A 24,859-nucleotide genomic window follows, 5' to 3' on the forward strand; every position below is an offset into this window, starting at 1 on the left:
AAGAAATGACAAAATAAAATCATAGTTCTGCTTTTAATTACTGTGAAGTCCTTTTTTCAGCTTCATCTTATTACTTTTTATGAGCAGTCAGAGCATGTTTCAGCAAGTGCAAGTGTGTATGCACGTGTATGTATGTGTATATTACTGTTTCTTTCCCTGTCCAGAGATATCTAAAATCCATTTCTTTTCATTGGAAAGATCAACGCTGCCTGGTGCAATTCCTAGATTCAAGTGCCTTTATTGGTTTAATGTGAAGGAAACATCGTCTCCTATTTCATGATGTACAGTGTTATTGCTGGGAACCATAGCAAAGTGCTTAGTAACGAATAAAGATTTTCTGTGTTGAACACTTGGAATTACTGCACTTGGTGATAGAAATTATCTGCATTAATTCTTAGGTAAATGCTTTTATCAGTGTGGTAATTGTATAAGCAGCTGCTCAGTATTAGTCATTAATATTCAAAGAATCTGACAGCAGTCTTAGGATTGGCCTGTGTCCCCTGCAAATATTGTGTTTGGGGTGAGTATTTGAAATTTCTCTCTTGCTTCTTTCTAGCAACATGACACGACGGTTGGGATTTTTCATCTTCATGTAACATTTTAACGTGGTGTAGGTATAGAATTTGGTCTGTCAGTCATGTGTAAATTAATGCCCTGTGACAGTTCTTGACTTTTATTCCTCACAAGGTGAACTTTCATAAGAGACCTATATGTCAGCTGATGCTTCGAACTCATCATTTCTTCTTCAGTTGGACACTGTGGGACTTTTCCTTCAATTCTCTTCAGTTTTTCAGTCTGCTATCAAAGATGAGCAGTCATCTCATGCAGTAGATCCATCGTTTAAGTCTGATATCTCTCTGGGCTTTGTAATGAAATACAGCATTTTCTTCACACCCTGGCAAGTTGAGATGTCAGGATATGCTAATATTATGCACAGAAAAGTGTTTTGAGTAACTTTTATCCTTTTGAAATGACAGCTTTAAAAAATCATTTTCTAAGAAAGCTTTTATATTAATTAATGCCATACATCATGTTAGTGTTCAGTTAAAACAAAACAAAGCAGGTTAGGGATCCTGTTTAAAAAAAACAAATAGAAACATCCCCACCACAAAACCAACAGCAAACAACAAGAATGTCTAAATAACAGCAATGAAGCAAGAAAGCAAGAGGAAACACCTTTTGTTTTACTTAATGTATTTTTTCTTGTGGGATGCTGTCTCCTACTTCAGTGATAAAATCGCGCCACTTCATATCATCAAGGGAGGATGAGAATGTGGCTGACTTCCTCTTTGCTTTCTGCTTCCAAGACTGCTTGTTATCAGAGGAAGGTTGGAAAATCACACTCTGGTTCGAATTCCTGTATTGATTATTCACCATATTACACAACTGATAGCATGATGGTTTCTGCTGAGAGGTTTTGAGGCAGTTGATGAATTTTTCAACTCAGAAGGCTTTCAATTTACATTTTTACCAATGGCATAAACCTTTCCTTCTTTGACAGCCTGATGCCTGTTCCATGGTTTGTTGTTTTTTTTGCTAGCCCTAATGGTTACAGAACTGGTATCATAACTAGAGTGAAAATAATTCATTTTGAAAAATGTTGATATGAGCAAAAGCCAAGTGTGTGGGATGACAGATGAAAGTGGTGATAAATTGTGTGGGTGCTCTCATGTAAGAAAGTGCTTGAATCATTAGTTGTTCAACATTAAAAAAAAAAAAAAGCCTGTTTTCTGTTTGCAATATTGGGACTTGTTTAAAAATTCTTGGCATGTAATTGGCATTCAGTGAGTAATGAAAAGCTTATTTTTGGAAATTAGCAGTCGTGACTTCACAATCGCTCGGATCTCACACTGCTCTGAATAAATTCGGTTGTGGTTTTCTAGATATTCTTTAATGACACAAAGGCATTCAGCACCTAATGAGTGTCCCTTTTTAAGGTTTAAGTACAGTATCTGGTTGCACCTAATCTGACCCAATCTCTACAATTCAGGTGTAAGTAGAGCTACAGCAGAGCGGATTTCATTCAGTTTTTCTTTTTGTTAAATCTTTCTAAATAACTTCTGATTCTTAGAGTGTTACATAGTGATTATGGTTGGTCCATCTGAAGCCAAATAATATAACTCAGATTAGTCCTTTTTATTAGTCCTGAGATCATCATAACTGTGCACATTTAATGAGCAGTTTAATTAATCAACCAAGGATTCATTTTTTTGGAAGTATTCAGATGGCAAAAGGAGTAGATGATTAATCCTGTTACATTAAATATCATGAAGCACATATGTAAATCCTATTCTATATCTTTAATTGAAAGATTACTTAAATGGTAGCCTATGTACTGAAATATAGAAGTGCTTCTCAGCCTTCAGCTGAATTCTGTGTAACTTCATCATCACATTTTTGATGGGTTGTAACAGAGATCACATGGATTCTATACGGGGGCTGCTTTTCTCTTTTTTTTTGGCAGAACACAAGTTGTGTTTTATCCTTTGAATTAAAGCCCAAATTGAGGTATTCCCACGTAGTCTTGTTGTGCACAGTAAATGGGAAGGAGAATGGTGGAGGAAATGTCAAAATGTGTGTCACACAAAGGAAGTCTTATTCTCAGTGCAAAGCATGATGCTGTGGTGTGTATATTGGGAGTGGCCTCAGGAGTTAAATGAGATTTGCATTCTTCTCGTTAATAAATATAACAACTCTGTATCTGATGGAAACATGAAAGGGTGTTCTCCTCTGTGTTGTCAGAAGCTTCTCTTTGTCATTTTTAACTCCAGGAGACCTCAGTGAGACTGAATATAACCAAAATAATGCAAAGCTTCAGAGATCAGCATGCTGAAAATCGCAGGGAATATACTGTGCTTAAGGCCAGTCCCAGTTTGGAAGTCCTGTGATTGCTTTTGTAGTGGTTTCATTTAAAGAGGGTCTTAAGAAAGCAAGGCTTGGCTGTGGGAGATGGCTTATGTGTGGGTATTTGGCTGCCTGAAGCACTTAGCTAATACAGGTCAGTGTATTTGTGTGTATGTTTCCCATACCTCTGGATTTTGGTACAGAAAGGAGTTAAGCCTTAAATTCAGTCATCTGTGTTGGAAAAAGGGGGAACTAATTGCTTATAAATGAAGTGTGCAGCTTTTAACTGACAACGTTCTGCCTACCTTGAGCCTTCTGCCCAGCTGTGGATTTCTTGTAAATAAAATCCATTTGTTCCCTGAGCCACTAAGGTTGGGAGTTGGCTCATCCTAAAGGAAACTGCATCACGTCACACAGCTGTGTGCTCCCAGTTATTAGCAATCACCAGAGCTGCTCCATGGTGACAGAAGTGACGGTAGCTGCTGTTCTAGTAGGTTTTGGTGTGGGGTTTTTTTGTTTGTTTTCCCTTCAGTGGATTGAAGAGCAGGTTTTTGCATTGTCTGCTTTGCATGCACACACTTGGACAGGGGGCAGGTACCACAAAGCACAGCGGGGGGCTTCCTGGTTGTAACTGCACACAGTCCTTTTGTGTCCAAACCATGTGCATTTTAGATTGTTCGCATCATTACAGGTAAACAAGGCAATACTTATTCCTTTAAGGGTAATGGCATTTCTCATCTATTTGGACATTGCCTGTAAATCCTTAAAAATCATTTTGAAGTTGTTAAGCCATTGATTTCTGAAATGCATTCTGACACATTGACATCATTTCTCTATCACAGTAGGTGCCAGAAAGATGGGGGTAATTGTCATTGCTAAATACCTGTTCTCTAACATGCGGCACTTCAGTGCACTTTACCTAAGATGCTGGTATTTTAAAATATTAAGTGCCTCATTGCAGACTTAGCAGTTCGTGTATCAGGATTGCAAGTATAAAACCAAAAAAGGGCCTTTCAACTTCCTTGGTCTGGAAGTTGAAAGAGAAGCTCTTATTTCTAGAGTGGAAAAACACTGATGTTTAACTCCCCAGCTGGCTTCTCTCCTATCTATTCAACTAAAAGCCTGTATGATGCACACTTTATTTTAGATCTTTTTTTGAGGGAGGTACTTGAGCCATTTCTTGGAATTTGTGGTGTTTTAATGTAACCTAATGTAACCTAAATGTGAGGCTGTCTCCATGTTCACTTTTGAACTGAGATACAAAGTATTGTAGTGTCTGTTGGGTCACAGGCGTTTTTGGTGTTTAGATTCTTGTTTTCCCTGCATCACGTAAAGCGTTCAGAAATGAGGTGAAATGTCTGTAACTGCCTAAAACAGGGCAGATCATTAAAGCAGAAGGCTTACTCGCACAATTATGAAGCTGGGTGCTCTGAAATAGTAGTAGCATCATGTTTTCCAGGAGGCCTTTTTTTATGGGTGACTATCTCATCGGTAAGGCTCTCTTAGGAGGCCTGAACAAGGTCAGCAGAGTGTTTATCCATTTCAGTCTTCCGATTCCTTTACTTGCAAGAATAAAACGTGCTTCTTTTGAAGTTCTTGTGCTGCACCACACAGTGCTGAAGTCTGAAATACTCTGCTGTCCTTCTGAGGTATTGTTCAAGTGTATTAAAGGAAACGGAGGTAGCAATTTCACTGCTGAAGGTCTAAGGGATAATATTTAGGGTTTGATTGTTCCTGTGTCAGAGCTATGAACTCCTTTGATGCTGCCACATGAAAAGCTTTCTTCTTTAGCAGTCATTGCCGTGATAGAAGGCTTTTTGCTGCTCTTATTTTTCATGCAGTCTCACCTCTTGCTGCCAGGTCCAAAGAAGTTCAGCATCTGATGTGATGATAAAGCCTTTTAGATAAGGAGTTAAAAACAGGTTTTTATCGATCCAGAGGAATTTAGGAGAAATATTTGAAAAACTCATTCAGAATCTATAAAACAAATGTATATATGAAATAGATGTTTTCATTTTAAAGAGCTTATTACACTGTTTGTATTTATGCATCTTGGGAGAAAGGATACGTGTATGTGAATGTAGAGTTGGATTTTCTGTCAAGGATAAAGAAACAAACAAACAAAACCCACATGTTAAATGTCCATAGTGGGAATGGGTATTTTCAAGTTGAATTATGGAATTAAGCAACAGAGGAGTTATAATATTTTTACCTCCCCTTCCCTTAAATTAACTGTATTTTGCATCTTGAAAGAAATAGAATATTTCTACCTGTGAAGAACTGAGTAGATGTTATTTTACTTTTGTAATTGTAAATTAACAGAACTGAAAAATGATTTTTTTTTCCTTTACCACCTAAATTATTTCTAAATATTTCTCAAATAAATTTTTTACATTTCAATCGCTATATATGGCCAGGCAGCCAGTGCTGTGTTTGAATAGTTTGTGTTGGGATCTGACAGATCTGAGGGGGAGTTGGATCTTTACATCCCAGTCACTCCAAGTTGTGTCTTGGCTTTGACTCCTGAAGCATGAGGGATGAATCTGTTGTTGTGTGTGACATGGTGAGATCTTTAACTCAGGAAGTAACGTGTGATTTCTGAACCAAAAAATTCTGATCTGTGCAGAAACAGATGTGATGGGAGACTTTAATCTGTTTCCTTAAGTACAGCAAATCATATTGACTGCTGTTGAAGACCCCTGCGTAGGTTCTGCATAAGCTTCTGAAGTTCATTTCTACTACATCATTTTGGAAGTGCATGCTTTAGCAACTCAGCTGTGAAGGAGCAGTGAGAAGCCCCTGGAAGTGGTCACCTCTGCAGCTGTGTGTCCTCACAGGAGGGGCTGCACATCATCCCCTGAGAGACAAAAATGGTTGTAGCTTTGCCAAGCTCTGAGGCAAAGAACGCAGCCTTAAACATCACTTGAGATAACTGATCTGAATGAATAGCTGGAAGAGTTGGTCTGCGTGTGCTGCTCTAGATGGGTGTTTAGTGATGGATCTTGTAGGACGGACTGGAAGTAATGCATCCTAAGGTTGGTGGCCCTGCCTGTGGCCATTGGGGTCGGAACTTGGTGATCCTTGGGTCCCTTCCAACCTAAGCCATTTTATGATTTAATAAGTACAGAAGAGTAACAGCGATGCCCCAGCTGAGAGGGTGGTATTTGTTTCACACAAACACTTTGGTTATGAGAGCTGAAGTATTCTGAAATTTGCATGGAGTGTAAGGACTTTGATCTCGACAAAACGTACTTCACAGAATATCTTGGGACTGATTCAGGCCTACATGAGCAAAGTGTTTGTAGTGGCAACCTTCTCTTGCAACTTCTAATTCTCTCTCTGCCTCTTGTTTCCCCCCACCTCTGCCATTCACAGCTCGCGTCACTGCTGCAGCCAGAAAAATCATTCTTGCTTTCAGATGCTGTCACCTGCATAACAGAATATAGATCTGAGCCTTCAGAGGTGTTAACAGATGTGCTTCCTTGAAAGCCAAAGAAGTTGCTGTATGAGAAGAAAGCTAAGCTAGCTGTAGAAGCTGCACAAGCAAAAGGAGAAAAAAATGTAAATGTTAGGATAAAAGCTTGATTAAAAATAAATAAATATGAATGTATCTTAATGCTTCTAAAAGTTGAAAACTTTTATTCTGTTTCACAGCTGTTTGAATTCTGTGGGTAGTTTTGGAAAGACACTTGGTCTGCATGAAGTACATATATGCTGATACAGCTGTGGTGTTGGAAATATGTGATCACATTCATACTTAGCATTTGCTCAAGGGCAGAGCTGTGCTGAAAAGCCTTGCATAGGAAAGGTGTGAGTTCAGACATCACTTATTTCAAGATGTTTGTGAGATTTAGGTCACACATTAAGAAAAGCTTTTTCCCTGGGAGAGTGGTGCAGTGCAGCAACTGGGAAGCCAGTGAGCTGTGGAATTTGTACCCAGGGAGGTTCCCAGGTCAGCCCTGATCTGACATTGAAGGGAGCTCCCCTGTAGGGCTGGTTTAGGCTGGGTGACCTCTGGAAAGAGGTCCTTCCAATTGGGTGAGTCCAAGAAGATGCTGCTGCTTCTAATGCTTCTTTTTTTTTGATGAGAATGAGCTTGTCTTTGAGTACCTGTTTCTCTGGGATGCTGCAATCGTTAAAATGTTAATTCAGATACATGTAGATAATAGTAGATCAAGTATATTTTTTCTCAGTCAAGGTGAAAGATCGAATAGCTTTCAGTTGAGGCTATCTGCTGCCATTTGCTAACTGCTAACTTTCGACAGCCCTGAAAATTACCTTCTGTGGGGGTAGTTGTAGTTCTTTACAATCAGAAGAACAGAGAAGCAGGGCTGTTTGAGTACAGAAAACAGGAGTTTATTGTATTAACAGTAAGTACTCTAACATAGCTAATGATTACATAGTTGGGGTTTTACGTTGTGGTGCAATAAATGTAGTGCTTGTATTGTGTTCCAGTCTGTTTGCATCCAGGAAAAAGTGATCCAAATGTAATTTTCTAGCAAAGACTGACTTTGTTTTTCTTTTGCTACCTAAAAGGTGCAGGTCTTCTCTTGCAAATTATGCAAACCTTGCAGCCGTTGTAAAAATCTGACGATGAGGTCAGTCGTTGTGTATAGATTTCCAAATTCTTTGCAAGGCGCTGGATTTGAGGCCTTTTTTTTTTTCCCTTTTCAAGTCTACTTATTTTTATTTATGCTTTCTAACTCCATTCAGTTGTTACGTGTCATTGCAGTGAGCTGCTGGGCTTTCTGCCAAGCGTTCAGTCTTGTCAGGATGCTGGGTGCAGTGCAAAGAAAAACGCTGTCAGTGTTTCCTTGTAAGATTTACAAGTGCTGTATGGCCTCAGAAGTGAGGCTGTCCTTATTAGAGCAAGAACAAGGTAGATGAAAAGACTTTATCTCTGCAGGTAGTAAGAATGCGGGGTTCACTTTGACATCTAAGAACAGTGAATGCCCACGAGTTAATAACAAAATGTGAACTAAGGACCCAGGCTTTTGTTGGCCAAAGGAGAACATGTTTGATATTGTAAAGCTGTGTAATAGCTGTGAAGATGAACCTTTTCTGAAGTATTAGAAATGGACAAAAATAATCTGAAATTTTCAAAGCTCATCATTATCACTGCATCTCCCACAGTTTATCCTGTAGCTGGTTTACAGGAGCCTTGTTCCTAAGCACTGGGGTGTTGATTTACACAAACGTTCTCAGACTTTGGGGGGGGGAAAAAAAAATCACTCGATATTTTTCATTGTCCTTTTTGTATCAGAATTTGGTGTTCTGATGGTTCAAAGGTAGTAAGATATAGGAGCATATGGATTACCCACTGTTTTTCGTAGTCATAGAATGTACCACAGTCAAACAGCATTCATTTACTGGGTTAATTTGTGTAAATACGTTATTTCTTCATTAAAAACAAAAAGTAGTTAATTGCAAATCGGACTTGAGGTAGAGTGCGACATGTCTCCTTGCACTCCTTTTTGTGAGTTTTGCTATTTATGTTGCTCTTCAGAGAGTGGGACGACGTAGCTGCAGTATTTTTCACACGTGTGTGTTTGTAAATTAATCTGAATGGTGATTTTTATGTTTCAATAAGGACAGGAAGGAAACCTGTGTGCATGTATTGGAGTACTCACCAGGCAACATTATTACCTGCTAGCACGAGTTACTGACCTCTCATGAGAATTTGAGGACAGCCATGATGTGCCTGCACTGAGAACAGATTATATTTAAGTCTCTGACGCATAAGAAAAAAAGTGGATCTTTTTTCTGTAGGAAAATGCAGATAATAAATTAATTTAAACTTAATTTGTCTGATATTCTTTCACTAATTTGTTCCAGTTTGTGCTGAGGCTTTCAATCCAGATGAAGAGGAAGAAGACACGGAACAGAGGGTAAGAATGAATGAATTGCATCGTGCATGGTTCTCTCTGCAGTTTGACAAGCAGATGTCTGTGTGTCAGATTTTTCCTCACTATTTGTGCATTTCATTCAGAGGGGTTATAGGCAGTGCTGTCACTGACACAGCAATATTGCTCTGAAACTTAGTGCCACTTTGTCCCACGCACTTACTTAGTCACTGTTGCTTTAATATGATCTTATTTCAGAGGACATGAGAGCTCTGCTTACTGTCTACCACCTCTGGAAGTTTGGGCATTCTCCTTTCCTCGTTATTCTGAATGCTTGTTGAGGCAACTCCTAAAGCACTAGTGCTGTTGTGGGGAATTAGTTAAGCTCAAGGACAGCTGTTCCTTTGTGGCTGCTTAGAATTCCATGCATGCTTTACACCGCCTTTCTTGTCAGAGTGGTTCACCCTGGGTAGGAGAAATACTTTGTCGAAGCATTTTGAGAGGCTGACCACCTGTTGTTCTATTACATTTGGAAGTTGGGAATTTCTAGGAATTTCAAGCCCAGATACTGTTATTGTATTGCTTCAGAGATGTTTTATGTGAGGAAATCCTGTAGCCTGGCTGCTGAGGGTCAGTGTTTTTCTCTAGGGACTCTACTGTTCAGTTTCCAGATTCCAACTCAGAGATGCTTACAGTTCTGCAATGAAAATCTCAGTCTAATTTAATTTCTCTTAAAAGAAAATATAATTGATACACGGGAAACTACAAGAAGAAAAAAAAAAACAACATGGAGTGTATCTGGCCATCCAGTTAGTTTTTCTGAATGAGGCTACATTTATTCCATCCCGACAAACAAGTTTTTTTCCAAGGGGTTTTTAGAGAAGCCTGCTATCATTGCTGGTTTTTGGAACCCTTTGTCATAATTTCGCCAAAAGCACATAAACCTGATGAAGGAATTATAGCTGGAAAGAAGTGTAAATCAATCTTTCAAGTGAAAAATATTTTTTTTGGTGGAAAAAAATGTTTCTTAGGTAACTTGTGTTATTAGGTGATCAGAGACACGTCTCATATGGGTTGTAAGTTCTCTGAATTGCCAACAGTGAAGGTGTTGGAACTAATATAGGCAGAGTTCAGGAAGGAAACTTGACTTTTTCATCTGGGTTCCCCAGCCTTGACTGTATCTGTGGCTGGGTTAGAAGGGAAGGAAAAAAAAAAAAAGGCATCCTTTTCTTTTTTGTCTCTCTTTACTGTTGTTTTGCATGTGTTAATTGTCAGAATAATATATTTCTTATGGGTTTTTCTTTTATTTTCTTTTGCCTCGCATTATGTGTTTGTATGTAAATACTGCTTGTGCAGACAGTAAAAAGGAGCTGTAAACAACGATACCTGACATTGTATTTGTGTTTTTGTTCTGAAGTGAAGGTTTAATTTGCGATAATATTTCTTTGCTGTTGTGACAGTTCATTTATTTATTTTCACTTTGTTTTAAAGATAGTTCATCCAAAAACCGATGAACAGCGATGCAGACTGCAGGAGGCGTGCAAAGATATCCTGCTCTTCAAAAATCTAGATCAGGTAATATTAATTTAAAGAAATCCAAACATGAATTATTGCTGTTCAGTAGTTTGATCTAACAGTCCAGACACTGTTTTTACATTGTGATCGTTCATGAATTTTTAATTACATGCAGACTGGCTTGGGGCATGTGTTTAGAGGTTGCCATCAATGAACAGTACAGATAAGCAGGTCAGACTGACAGTTACCATCACTGCCTACATTTGCTTCATTTTAGATTGCTCACTTTTTTATGATCTGCAGTGTGTCAGTAACATTTCTGTAAGTGAATGTAAAAGTCATGGTTTGGGATTGTCCATGTTCCTGCTCATCTTACAGACTTATTGCTGAAGTTAATTGCTCTTTGCTTCAGTTCAGGAATGGACCTTTGGGGTTCATCACATCCAGCCTCTGAAAAACCATAGAATAATTTATATCTGTTTTTGTTTCTATCTGTATGGAACTGATATTTCCAATACAGATTGAATAAATTTTGGTATCATATATCAGAAATAATGAAAGCTGTAACACCAGCAATGGTACCTACAGCTTCATGGTTTGAATCAGAGCTTTTCCTGAGGAATGGAAGTATGTACTTCATGGCTTCAGAAGTACTGCTCAGCTTCCCTTGGAAATTAGGAATTTCTCCCAGTTCTTGGCTGCTGTAAACAATGAAACATGTTTAAGAATATTCAGCTCCATTAGTATGTACAAAATGCAATCACCATTCAGACTGATGAGGCTGATCTCTTGGCTCCCAGCAAAACAACCCAGTGATTAATAACCAGTTCATATTTAAAGATAACTTCAAAAAAACAAATTTGAACCTAGAAAATGGGATTAGAAAAATACTGCTTCCCAAGGAAAGCTTTCTAAGCAACTGGGAAGAGAAGCAGTGGAAATAATCATAACTGCAGCTGTTAAAGACTCAAGCTTTAAGATAGCATGTGGTGAAAAAGATGACTGCATTGCGTACGTTAATTATAGTGTGACAAAGGGCACTTAGCAGAGAGGGAAGAGCTTTTCTAGTACTGGGTATAAGTGGGATATGAGACTCGCATTTTTTTGCTGCTCATCCTGATGATTTCTTTTCAACATCCTCTGTATAGTTGTAAAACATGACTCATTTACAAGGTTGGCCACACAGAACCTACTGAATTGTGAAATGCACGATAGCTGCTTTTGCTCATTGTTTAATGTCCTTTAATAATTATGAGGAACACTTCCAAATGAAGGCCCCAAGTCTGTTCTTTTGCTTCTAAACTTCCAAAGAGTGTGATGTAAAACTTTAAAAAATGAAACAGCAAAAAAAAACCCAAAAAAACACAAAACAAAAACCAACAAAACATGTAAAACCCCTCTAGGGTTAAATGTGTAGATGTAACTTGAATGTCTTGGCCAAATTCATTCCTTTTCTGCTGGTTGCATGTTGGTGGACTGTGTTGAATTTAGGTCCAGAGACTCAACTACTGTGTTAAATATCTTGTGTGTTAAATACTCTTGTGTGAGTAGCTGTTGTAATACTTGATATGAAATACAAAGGAGCCAGTGTCCATTGGATAATTTGTGGCAAGATTCACATTGAGTTTTGGACTAATATCAGAGTTTAACTGTGTGATAATATAGATAGAAGTTATGGTCATGTCCAGTGACATATCTGATGTATTTTTCAACCTAAAGTGCAGGGAGTGTAGAAAACTGGCTGTTAAAAGCTTGGAATGAAATACCATGTATTTGCTCCACAATATCTTATAAATGAATTTGTAGAATTTGAGCTGTGACTGAAATGTTCATGGTGAGAGCAACTATTGTTATTCTTAGCAGAAAAATCCCTGAGCATCCTTAGTACTTGTCTTTAAACAACAAAGCCTTACAGTTCAGGAGTCTGACAGAGCATAGTCCCTTATTAACAGAAGAACTCTCTGTTGCATTTCTTTAATCTAAGTCTTTGCCTGCTTATTCTCCAAATAAAACACAGCTGAGTTCCTGTGTTTTTAGAAAGTATTTTTTTTTAGGATTTTTAATTGTTTTTTGACAAATTATTCGAACAAACTGCTTTCAGGCAGTAATTCCTAGTTTAGTTTAAGTACCAGGAGAGTTTTTAAAAATGTGATAATAAAATTCAATGAAAAGCAGGAATATAGTTGATATAGAGCCAGAGCCATCCAGAGCCAAGCCTAGATGGCCTGTGTTTGCAAGAGTGCTAGAAGCAGTATCTTGTATGGTTGGTGCTGCCTGGCTGTGGGCTTTGACTTTCACAACTTCCTTGTCTGTGCTGCCTACAAGAGTTTAGTCACAGCTCACAAGAGAAACCCAGTTTGCCTGGTTTTTAGGTATGCATATAATGAAACTTATGTATTGCTGATAGAAATCAGTGAGTGTCCATTGCAGTGAAGGTGTGAAAGGTTTTGAAGGAGACAGACTCTTTACCAGGGTCTGTTGTAACAGGACAAGGGGAAATGGTTTCAAACTGAAACAGGAGATGTAGATTGGATATAAAGGGAAAAGTTCTTTATGGTAAGGCAGTGAGGCACTGGCACAGGCTGCCTAGAGAAGTGGTGGTGCCCCAGCACTGCAGACAGCCAAGGTCAGGCGTGATGTGCTCTGAGCACCTGATGGAGCTGTGGGTGTCCCTGGTCATTACAGGAGGGTTGGACTGATGGCCTTTAGGGTCCTTTCTGTCTCAAATGATTCTGTGGTTCTATGATTATCCCAGGTGAGATCTTGGTACATGCAGTGTGCTTTGGCATTGCCGTAGTGTGCATTAAGCATACATATTTGAGGTGATGGCTCTTCTGTAGTGGAAGTATCTTTTTGTATTCATTATTGGACTTAGACTGATAAGCTTTAAACAAAGTGAGATACTTCACAGTTAAAATCAAAATTTGTTATTGAAATTACTTTCATTTGCGTACAGTAAAAATAGTGCAGTGTGATGTATGTTGCAGTTCACTGTCCAGGTCAAGTCCAGGTCAAGTTTTTCTCCTCATTTGTTTTATAGGAGCAGCTTTCTCAAGTCCTTGATGCCATGTTTGAGAGGAAGGTGAAACCTCATGAACATGTGATTGATCAAGGGGATGATGGAGACAACTTCTACGTCATTGAGCAGTAAGCAGCTGTGCCTTTGAAATACAAAATATGTTTCTTTTAGTTTCTTAGAAATGGCAGGGCTGGTTTCTGAAAGAACCATATTTCTTGCAATCATTGCTGTTTCCTTTTGTCTTTCAATTTTCTTTCCCCTGTAGGTCCCTGTTGTCTTTTGGATCTTTTGCCAGGTGTAAACAAATTTGATAGAAGTGCACCTTTCAAACTTGGCAGATTTTAACAGATTCTTTGTCACTATATAAAAACTCAAACATCACTTTCTCTAAGGGAAGGGATGCAGCACTTGTTTTTGTATAATCTGCTCAGTTTAACATTTGTGCCAATCAGCATGTGCGTGGATTAAAACCAGCCATGTTATGTGCTGTCTCTAGACTAAGTTGTTTTTTTCCTGAAGAAAGAAGGCAGCAAAAGGAAGAAAAAAAAGTGTGTGATGAGTGAGGGGTAGAGGAAAGGGACATCCATGAGCACATAAATTGGTGGCTACCATGGAATAACTTACCTTTCCTTCAATTAGTTTTGATGATTGACTTGAGAGATGTTTGTGGTTTTTTGCTTCTATTGGTCATTTGCTTTTTATTTGCAGTTTAAGGTTCCATCTTGCAGTATCTTGCATTGAGTCCATACACTTGATAGTTTTGTAGATCACATAATATATACACAAAAAATGCATTGTGTGTGTGTGTATGTGTACTTATGTGCACATTTTGAGTGTCTTTCTCCCTAACAGGAGCTTTAAGGAGAAATTCCATCTTGCCTTGTGTTTCATCACCATATTTGGAGTAGAGTTAAGGACTCAGATTTATTTCTGTCTGTTCAAGGGTAACATTAACCACGGTATAATGAATGAATGTTAAATGTTGGAACAGACTCTTAGTTACCTACTTTCTTTTTGACTCAGTGTGTCATCATCCTTATCACTGAGTAAGACTTTTAACATTAAGTGTTTTTAAAGCAGTTAAGACAGCGTGATGATATGTATACAGAACAGGGTTTCTTAATCCTGAGGAACTTTAGGAGCCTCTCAGAAATGTCAGGTGCCAGAGGCCACTTGGATCCATGTTAATTTGTTTCTGTGTAAGGCTCTTAACTTATTGTTTAATAAAATTTTTTTTCTGTTACGAGTTTTAACATTAAGGTTGCATTTTGCTTTTGTTTTAAATATATAGTCTTTTCTACAGATGTAATGCTATTCCAAAATGTTTTCTGTAGAGACAGTTGTGTTGGAAGGTTTCAGTCTTTCAAGTTCGTTGTTTTTAAGGTATAATATACCACAAATGTAAATATGTTGCCAAAAGTATGTGGAGGTAAAAAGGCTATAAATGAGGGAAACTAAACGTGGTGTTGTTTAGCAATAGATTGTATTGGCCTTTGCTGTCAAATACAACTCAGCTGCAACTCTTTGACTGGATGTTCTCTTATTGCAAAGAATACAAAGGTTATCAGTTCTGTCCTCTTCCCTTTCTGTCCTGCTCCTCTACTCCCCCCCTCCTCATTTTTTCCTGCAACAGAATAGGGAGATGCTGGTGCTTATTGGAAGTTACAGTATTCCCACTTGTGTTCGAGTGCAAATTCAGAGGACTTTGGCTCTTTTAAGGCATCAGTAGGCTCATTTATTATTCTAAGATAAGCCATTAATGCCTAAATATCCCTGAGGATTTTTCTTTCTGTGTGAGTGAAGGGTTACTTTCTGTTGCTGATGTAACTCTTCAGCTTCTTGTCTGCATAGAAAAATAGGCTTCCTGGTGTGGGCTGTTTTTCCAGAGTCTTCTGCTTCTAACCCAGCTGTACCAGTCTCTTTTGCCTGAGCTTCCTTCACCGTCAGTGGTTTGGTGCAATGTGAGGATGCAGCAGCCATTCAGTGCATACTGAAGGGAGGGGAGAGCTAGGACAAATACCTTGTGATGTTGTCCTCGCTGCTGTGAAGGAGACACCTGATGAGTGTCTGCTGGCCAGGCAGTCATCAGTCAGGAGGAGGCAGCATTGGCCTCTACCTCTTAAAATAAGGCAGATCTCTGGTCATACCAAGTTGCCCTTTTTTGTTTGTTTTTTCTCCTTCCTTGCAGGAGTTTTATATTTTTTCATGTGGGCATTTTTCTTGTGAGTCCTTGAGCTACAAATGATTACCATCTCAACAATTATGCTTTGGCCTGTGTTGTCATTCTTCTTATCTTGCAGGGCTTTAGTTCACTGACTATCTCATAGCTCAGCAACAGTTTTCTCAGTAAGGCTGAACCAAGGTCACCCAGTGGTGCCTCACCCCTTCAGTCCCTGGGCTGCAGGCAGCTGAATGCTAGAATGAAGGTTACATGGCTGTAGTTATTTGGAAATAAATGGTACTGCTAAGTGACATTGAGACAGGAAGGATGGGAAGCAGTTGTTGCATTTCACTCAGAGTGTTCCAGGTGGCTCATCTAGATCTAAAGTACCTCTAAAGACTGTTGTTCTTTATGCCTCACAGATAATGACTAAATGGATACTGAATCTATTACAAGAATTAGTGGAGCTTTCCAGGAATAATAGTCCATATTTCAGTAGTTTCTTATTAGTAATGCTGTTGGTTGTTTCCCTGTCTGCTAGGTGTGATTAAACAGTAGACTATGTAAAAAGCATCTGCTGCTAGGCAGTCTTGTCTTCTTTATTCAGCTTTCTGTGTGACAAATGGAGAACTTGGATCTTCTAATAATTCCGAATCTGGCTCATCTAGTATTGATCCAAGAGCTTTTTTGTTTTGATGCTTTCTAATTGCTTGGTTGATGCAATTAATGCTCACTCTATGGAATCTCCTACAAGTGGGACTCCCATAAAGCTTCTCTGTGGAACTTTTTTTTTCTTCTGGATGCAGTATTCAGAGAAGTAATAAACCCAGGGCTGCCCATCAATAATCCCAAATGCCCTTCTGCTGTTAATGTGATGTAGATCTCACTAGAATGGCTGTTCCCATGCTTGTTTACTATGAGAAGTTTCACCTGCTGCCATTCCCATTTTTTTCTCTTAGGTACCTAATGATGTTCTGGCAGATAAAACCATTCAGGTGTCGCTTTCTGGGGAAGATTATATGTGCATTCAACTGCTTGAAGTGTTCTTTACCAGCCTTTTACCGGGATGTAGTAAATTAATAAGCATTTTGTAAAGCTTATAGTCCGCTCTTTAATACTTGAGTTATCTCTGGTGCCACAGGCCAGAGTTAACTGAGCCTGGTTGAGCTACTATTAGGATTATTTTTAAAGCCCCAGAGATAAGTCAATTCTAAGGGTCTTAAGGGCACCTGTTTGACATCTCAAGGTCTACCTCTCTGTGCACAGCCTCTGTCTTTATATGCAGTTGTGGTGCAGTTAGAGCCACGTTTATGCCTTGCTGAACTTGTACCTCCGTCGTCATTAGATTAGTCTTGATTCTTAGTGAATCTTTGGGCCACTATTACTTTAACTTTATTATAATGTTGGAAGCATTGCCTCTAGAGAACAGGGTGAGGAGACCTTTCCAGCCCAGCAGCTGTCATTTAAAGCTAGTACGACTAAACTATTTATATAACAGCAAAAAACTGTTTTTTGTCATCTGTACTGGAATGTTGTGTAATGAAAATCATCTATTCCATTGTTTTCCAGGGGACTGTATGATATTGTTGTAGCAAAAGACAACCAGGCGCGCTGTGTGGGCCGCTATGATAATCGCGGCAGTTTTGGGGAACTGGCGTTGATGTACAATACTCCTAGAGCTGCCACCATCGTTGCCACAACAGAAGGAGCCCTTTGGGGACTGGTAAGGAAAGGAAGTTGCTCTCATTTGCTTACTGTTTGAATTACTAACTCACTGTGACCAGCAGCAGGTGCTTCTCTCCATATGACTCCTTGCACTAATAGCTTTTTTATCATGCTTTGTTATCTTACCTTGTGGCATAAAAGATCCACTGTGAAAATGGTTTTGGCCACCTTTCTAGAATAACTCGACTGTAAATATCATATCACTAGTTTTATCTGTCTCTTTATTGTTTTGCATTTTTGTAATCAGGGCTTTTGTTAAGGGAAAATAAAAAACAATCAGAGAATGGCGAAGATATTAATGCACATATTTTGTAGAGGTGGGGAGGGAGTAATATACAAACAATATCTAAATAACGCTATTTTCAGCTTGACCTCCTACCATTTTGTTTCCTTTAATATGGGTATAGACCGTGTTAAATATCTTCTTGAGCATGCCAGTAATATGAAGAGTAGGAAAACTGCCCAAAGCTTTGTTTTCACTCTGAATAAATGGTCATGATGTTCCTGGTCTCTTTGTGTTATGCTGGAAGAGGTTCTCAGGTCAGCATGGTCTATCAAATACCAAGCTAAGTGGTGGTGCTGCTTTGTCTCTAGTCCAGCGGTGTTGAATGTGAAGCTGCAGACATTAGTTTCCTATTTTAGTTCTTTTCTCTGTGCCATTTGGATAGGGTTATTTTTCACAGTGCTCTCTTACTCATCTGTGAGGCTCATGCAATAAGCAGATTGTGTGATCAGAGAAGCCTTTGAAGCCAGAAGTGTTGTGTGCTCTCTGTATGCTCTGGGCTCCTCGGCAACTATCGCTGGGGGTTGGTGTGTGTGTTAGGACCTTGATCAGGTGACTGATAAGCTGCTACACACAGCATGCCTATGCAATCTCTGCTGAAAGAATTGAGTTTTGACTTGTTGTGAGGAGAAGGAAACAATATTGGTGAATAACCAGAGTTCTGTCAGGATCTAATTTCTTGAATGCAACAGCTGTGTACAAAACCTGTTTATAAAATGAAGAAAAGGAGGAGATCATTCTTTGTTCCAGTTTGCTTTTGGAAAGAGCTGCACAAATCGAGTTATTTGGTTTCTGTGATTATGCTTACCTGATTAGTAAGATGGAGTTGAAAGGGGACCTTGGTAGTGATCTGGCCCATGGATATTTTATTAACTGATGTTGCATTTTTATGCCTAAAACTTTGGTTATTTCTCCTGGTTGTTCTATTGTTGGCGTGTTTAATTGTAATATTTTGTGCCCAATGTAATTTAAAGATTTTTATTAGTCTGTGAAAGTCATTGCTAAACTTATGGGTTTAAGTTAGCAAGTGTGGGCTATTCCTGCTGCAGTGCATTTGAAGGGACTTCTAAAGCAATATTTCAGTGGTAGAACAGAAACAAAACAAAACACATGCACACCCACCAATCCCTTCAGGCTTTAGCATCTCTTGTTCTGCTTTTGATTAAGAATAATGCTGTTCTTCCCTTCATCTGCCACCTTCAACTTCTGTATCCCACCAGTGTCACCAGTACCGGTCATTGCTTTCTTTCCAAGTAAGAGTAGCCTGCATCCCATAAAGCAGTTTTCTTACCTGAACACACCTCTTCACCTCAAAACCTCTGCTTGAAGTATTGGCTGATGTTTTCAGAAGATGAGACCCATAGGAGTGGCTCTGGGGGATTTTGGTTATTGCTGCTCTTTATGTGGTATACTTAATTTTTTTTTTTTCCTGACAACGTTTCTGTTGTTTTGTTTCTGTTCTTCTGATTCCTTGTTTTTGATTTTTTATGCTTAGGTTCACCTTGTGTAAGGGCCACGAATGTTACTGTCACACAAATGTTCACAGAAATAACTGCAGGGTGTGCTAAGTGGGGCGCACTTCCCCTTAGCCTACATGTGCTGTTTATTTCCAGCTCTCTTGTGGCCCTTCTTGTCGATGTTCTACAGCAGTTCAGCCTCTCCTTTTCAATGCACAAATAAAAAGCATTTCATTAAGATCTCTAACAATAAACCTGCAAACATGTCTGCCGCTGCAGGTGCCCAGCCAGATGTTGCAGGCAATCTTTGCCTTCACTCGGGTGCGTGCTGCCGCCTGCTGGCTGCAGAGCCTGCACGGCACGGATTGCTACCTGGACAGAAGTCGGGAGGGTGGTGGAGTGAGCTGGAAATCTTGACCGAGATTTGGGCTTCGAAAACAAACTCAAAACGTTTTTGCATCAGGAAGTTGCTGTGGTATCTGTGGGCAGATGGAAGTGCAGGAGTAGCCATTCCCTGCAAAAAGCTGCCTCTTATCCCTAAAAATGGAGAGGGTGATCAAGGCTGTTGCTGATTGATGTTCTGTTTGCTGATGTGCTTGAATCTGAATCTCTGACTTGAGAACAGTGCAGTTCAGGCTTAGTCCTGCAGTTGCCGTAATAGGAGTTGCAAATGTCAGCTTCTGGTAGCTTCAGCAAGAAGAGCATCGCTTCCACATTGTATGTGGAAAAATAAAAGATGGAATAAAAAAGAAGCAAACAAAAAGACCCACAAACTCAGCTCTGGAAAACAATTCAAGATGGAGTAAAACTGGAATTCTTAAATGGCTTTCTGAGAAGGGCCAGGTTTGTCTTAGAGCTCCCTGTTTTTCAGCTTGGTATTTCCAGGAAATATTATCATGAGGCCTGTTAAGATCACTTTTGTGATGGATGTGCTATCATTTTAATAACTGACTTCTTGTATCTAAATTCTCTTGCAAATATGAGGTAGATAATCTTTAATATTAGATAAAGATTGTTTAATCAGTAGGCATTTTAGTTAGGAGGAATAATCAGTTTGTGCTGTTTCTTGCAGGATCGAGTGACATTCAGAAGAATTATATTGAAAAACAATGCAAAGAAGAGGAAGACATATGAGTTATTTATTGAGTCTGTACCCCTTCTCAAGTCCTTGGAGGTAAAGTCTCTCAGAAACATCTGCATCAAATTCTTGTTACCTCCCCAGTTGGTTTATACTGTATCAGAAATCAGTGTCATTTTTTGCTTACAAGTTCTTCAGACCTGCTAAATATCCTATTTGCATTGTTGAAGTTGTCCAACGTGTTTTTCATATCCACTGTTCGCAGTAGGCGATTTTTATCTCAGTTTTTGAGAAGGCTTTAAAACACAAAACAGGTAGAGAGAAAATATAGGGATTAAAGTGAAAACTGGGACTCAGGGCTTTGGTTCTGTTTGTGGGTGTGTTTTTGAAGTAATGATATGGTCTCTGGAATACTTGATTTTCATTATCTGTGAATGATTTTGAAATTTCAAAGATGCTTCCCACTGCAGATCTTAACTCTTCTAAGCTAAGAATAAACTAAAGGAAGCACTGCTGCCCAGGAGGAAAATAACCAGGCAGAGCAAGCACTGTTGTTATGTGTGGTGCATGACTTTAGGAACGATGTGTAAATTGCCACTTCTAAGCCATTGATTTAGCCTGTATTTTCAGAAAGGCTTTGGAGACATGCCAGACTGCATGGAACATTGTTATATATCTTTGCCCTCTGCCAGAACTTATATTTTTCTTTGTTTCCTCGTTACATTTTTTCAGCTTAAATCTTCAGCACTTGAGAATAGTTCTCAATCCTCTTGGGAAAGGATTACAAAATTGCAAAGCATCATAAGTGTAAATAGTGGCTTCCAGGATATATTAGTTTGGACCTATGCTGATAGCTGTAAAAGGGGTGAATTACACAACATCTCCCTCAATGACTGGCTTAAACTAGTTTCATCAGTGTGTGCCTTTTTGTTTTTTTTAAAGCCCAAAATGACTCATAAAAGATTAAAGATTCAAAAAAGAGAAAAATCTCATTAGCACTGGCTGGCTTTTTGCATGACACACTGCAGTTGAATCATGCGTGGATCGTAATTAACAGTTTCTTAAACATGGGCTAGATGGAAGTGCATTTGTGAAATGAATAGATTAAAAATGAATCATGTGTGGAGATATTCATTTGAACTGTTTAGGATTTTCTTTCTTAATATATTTTTACACTGCTGTGAATGATTAGAGTTGTTTTGTGATGTGCAAGATGGGCAGCAGGAAACATTGGAGATAAATTTAACTGTCCTTTCTCCCTTCCTGTTTGTGAGGCACATTTCACTGCACGTCAGTTTAGTACCTCTTGACCTTGCTGCAGGGCATCCTGTTGCAATGCTTGCTTACAATTTTTAGACCCAGTGTCTTTCTCATACCCCCTCATCCTCTTCCTAATCCAGCAGTGAGCTTTAAGACAAAAAACAACCAACCAAAATAAACACACAAAAAACTCCAACCAACCAACCGAAGACATTCAAGTGCACAGCAATGAAAGTATTTTGAAAATGAATTACTAATATTTTTCATTGAGGTTTCTGGGGAAGGACTTGGCATTTCTCTAAACGCTTTCTTCAGATTTCAGCTGAATCTCACAGGAAGTGCTTTTTTTTCTTAGTTCTAAAACAGCCAAATCAGTCATTTTAAACTTTAGGTGTGGGACAATAGAAAACTTTTTTTGCCATTGATCTTTTTGGTAGTCTTGAAAGATGTGCTGCAATATTATGAGGTCATGTGGGGGCTGCATTTTTCAGTAGCCAGATTCAGCGTGTTTTTGTCTAGTGAACACTTCTTAACTTCTGAGTTGTGAGGTTTGCTATGGCAGGTAATTGTGCTTGATTTTCCTCTTCATTGCAGGCATCAGAGCGCATGAAAATTGTGGATGTTATAGGAGAGAAAGTGTATCGGGATGGGGAACGTATCATTTCTCAGGTACTTAGAGTATAAATTCCCATCTGTCATTCTCCCCTCTTTGTTTTTGTTCCTATGTGGAAGCTACTCACAGAATCGTGTTAATTGGATCAAGTTAGCATTATTCTTTTAATGCTTTCAATTTGTTTAACCAGTTTTTGAATATCTGGGGAAGGGCCAGTTGTATTTTGCTACGTATTTATTCCACTGCTTTAGCTTCTGGGTAATTCCTTATTTTGACCATTTGTTTTCTATAAACGGTCTTTGCAAGGCTTCAAAAGGACTGACCCTGAAGAAGCTGAAATTAAATGTCTGTCATTACAATTTTCAATGAAAGCCCTGAGGTGCAGTTTTTATAGGCACCTGTAACCAGATTAAAAGGGGAGTCCCAAGCCACATCCATAGGCCTGACTAAACAGGAAAGTCGAGCAATTCAACAGGAGTATGTCTTGCATAGAGCTAAGCAAGCTCTATAGGTCTGCTTTACTAGTTGATCTCAAGTCAGTTAACTGTATGAAGAATTCTCACTTTAATTAAAAAAGGTGATTTTCCAGATGCCTTTTAAAAAGAGTATTTTAGTGTTAGGAATAGTCAGAGTTCAGTCAGCAGGCTTTGGTTGTTGATACACTTTGCTGTAATGGATTGAGACCAGATTGAAACATAAAGCTGGACAAATTAAAGCTGAACCTTTTTTTTCCTGTGACAGAACTCACTTTTTTGGAGTATTTTTACAGGTGAAACACAAGAATTCTGCATCAGTCTTAGCTTTGTATATTGATTTTGAGAAAGTGCTCTATTTTAAACAGGAGTTAATGCAAGGAAGACCTTGGCTTACCTGAAATGGTAGGCGTTTTGACCACAGGTCTTCCTGTTTTATAAACAGAGTCTGGGTACTTGATACTGTTTTGAATAGTTAATCTTAATTAGCTTGAATATCAGCTACCGCAGTGCAAGAGAACATCCTTTGCTGATAAGAAAATACAGCCAAATCACTTCTCTCCAAAAAGGCTCAATTGTGTAAGCTGAAAATCTTGTTGCTTAAGAGCCTGAGAAAACTGGACTGTCAGCAAAATCAAAGCTGTCTCAGAACTGGGAAGCTGTACAGCCAGTGATCCGGTTACAGGGTTGCTTTAAATCTGCAACAGCTGAATTAAGGATAAGGATGTAATTACACGTAAGGGAAATTACAAATAGGATTAATATTCTGGATTGATCTGGATGATTGTTTTACGCTGCTAGAGATGATGAAATTTTATGCTTGGAAATGATGGTGATAGCTCTTGTACTACAGCAATTGCATCAATAGCATGAATCCTTTTTCTCTCACGGATAATGTTACATTTTAATTATCTTTCTGGAATTTGATCTGTCAATTGGGGCATTGTGATTGAAAGCACTGGCTTTAAATCATACCGCTGGTGCTTTAAGTCATACTGCTGGTGTTACGTGAAGTCCCCGTGTCTCCTAATCAGTTTGTTTTCAGTGTTTAAAAGTCCTGAGTATTCAGTACATTGTTAAGTGTGCTGAGTGCAGCAAATTGCGATAGCTGGCAACAGGAAATGAAAAACTTCATACTGGAATACTTACCACTGTTCTGAAGAACCACAGATAAGAGCCTCATTTCTCCTGTAACTCTGTGGGACTTTTTCTTAGAAACAGATGAATGGAACTAAAATAAGTTTTTACTACAGCAACACATTCCATTACCTTTCTTGAACTTCATTCTAAATGGCTCCTATTTCTGTTTTCTTCCAGTTTCCTGATGTGATTTATTTTTCTTAAGTAGTGTTAGAGCTGTTGTGTAATTTCTCACACTGATGACTTGCACAGTGCCCGGTTCACAATGAATAATACCATTCATACATATTTTTATAGTCAACTAAGAAAAAAACGTATCTTTTGCCTTTTCTTCACAGGGCGATAAAGCAGATTGCTTTTATATTGTAGAATCTGGTGAAGTAAAAATCATGATTAAAAGCAAGGTGAGTTTGAATTGGGTGATTAGATTTTAAATTAATCACTGATTTGATCGGCTAAATCATTGAATGGCTAATTGCAATGTGCAAAAGCCTGACTGGGCTGACTTTAAGACGTTATTTTAATTACTTGGTTGTTGTCACAAATGTGATGTATGTTTTAAATGGCCATACCTGTTCTGAAGTGGTCAGGAGTCAGTTGCCAAAGCTGGAAGGTCTGTTTACTTCTATCTACTCCTCTGCAAACTGACCTGTACTCTCCCTGGCCTTAGGGGTCAAAATGGAACTTTCTTGTGGGGTTGTAGCAAACTACAACTAACAAAAAGCTGGGGTGTGTTATGTCAGTAGCCATTAACATTTGAATAGATTCCTATACAGTCGAAGCAGTTCTTTGGGGAGTGAAGCCTTGTGTATGACAAAACTTTGTGGCTGTGTTAGTCTTGTGTAATAGCAGTTCCCAAGTTTGTAACAATGAATATCTGCCAATCTCAAAATTTGTGGGCCAGCATGCACTTAACCAAACTTACAGTTGAACATGCTGTCAAGGCATTATGCCTTTATAGAGAATGATTTAGGAACTGCTAGTTTGCAAGCTGTAAACCAACGGTCAGTTGCACGTATGCAGTCTATCTGGGATTAACTTGAACCTTGTACAGAACTGATTTGCGAGTAATTAAAATGTACTGTTTTGCAGACTATGATGAGTAAGGAAGCTAACCAAGAAGTAGAGATTGCCCGGTGTCACAGAGGACAGTATTTTGGAGAGCTTGCACTTGTTACCAACAAACCCAGGGCAGCCTCTGCCTATGCTGTTGGAGAGGTCAAATGTTTAGGTAAGCGAATGTTCCCTGTGTGTATCTAGTTACCTGTTTCTGTTCTATTATTGTTTTGTGAACTACCCCTGACTGAGAAACTATTCAAAACGTGGCAGCCTTTTGGCACCAAATGGTCAGATGCTGGAAGCTAAGAGAACAGCTTGAAGTGGATGACCGTGCTGAAATTTGAGAAGCACCACTGCTTTTCTGCTCAGGCCTCTAGATTCAGATGAGT

General features: G+C 38.9%; 1 protein-coding gene across 1 annotated transcript in view; it reads left to right on the forward strand.

Annotated features, from left to right (window-relative positions):
- Positions 1-24,859, forward strand: part of PRKAR2A (protein kinase cAMP-dependent type II regulatory subunit alpha) — a 50,973-nt gene that overhangs the window by 21,143 nt on the left and 4,971 nt on the right. The window contains exons 3-10 of the mRNA XM_015874912.2: positions 8,680-8,732; positions 10,179-10,262; positions 13,243-13,349; positions 16,952-17,105; positions 19,920-20,021; positions 21,780-21,854; positions 23,750-23,815; positions 24,504-24,642. Of these exons, the coding sequence (XP_015730398.1) occupies positions 8,680-8,732; positions 10,179-10,262; positions 13,243-13,349; positions 16,952-17,105; positions 19,920-20,021; positions 21,780-21,854; positions 23,750-23,815; positions 24,504-24,642 (780 nt within the window). The remainder of the gene's footprint in view (positions 1-8,679; positions 8,733-10,178; positions 10,263-13,242; positions 13,350-16,951; positions 17,106-19,919; positions 20,022-21,779; positions 21,855-23,749; positions 23,816-24,503; positions 24,643-24,859) is intronic.

The sequence above is a fragment of the Coturnix japonica genome, chromosome 12, assembly GCF_001577835.2.
Source record: "Coturnix japonica isolate 7356 chromosome 12, Coturnix japonica 2.1, whole genome shotgun sequence".
Lineage (NCBI taxonomy): Eukaryota > Metazoa > Chordata > Aves > Galliformes > Phasianidae > Coturnix > Coturnix japonica.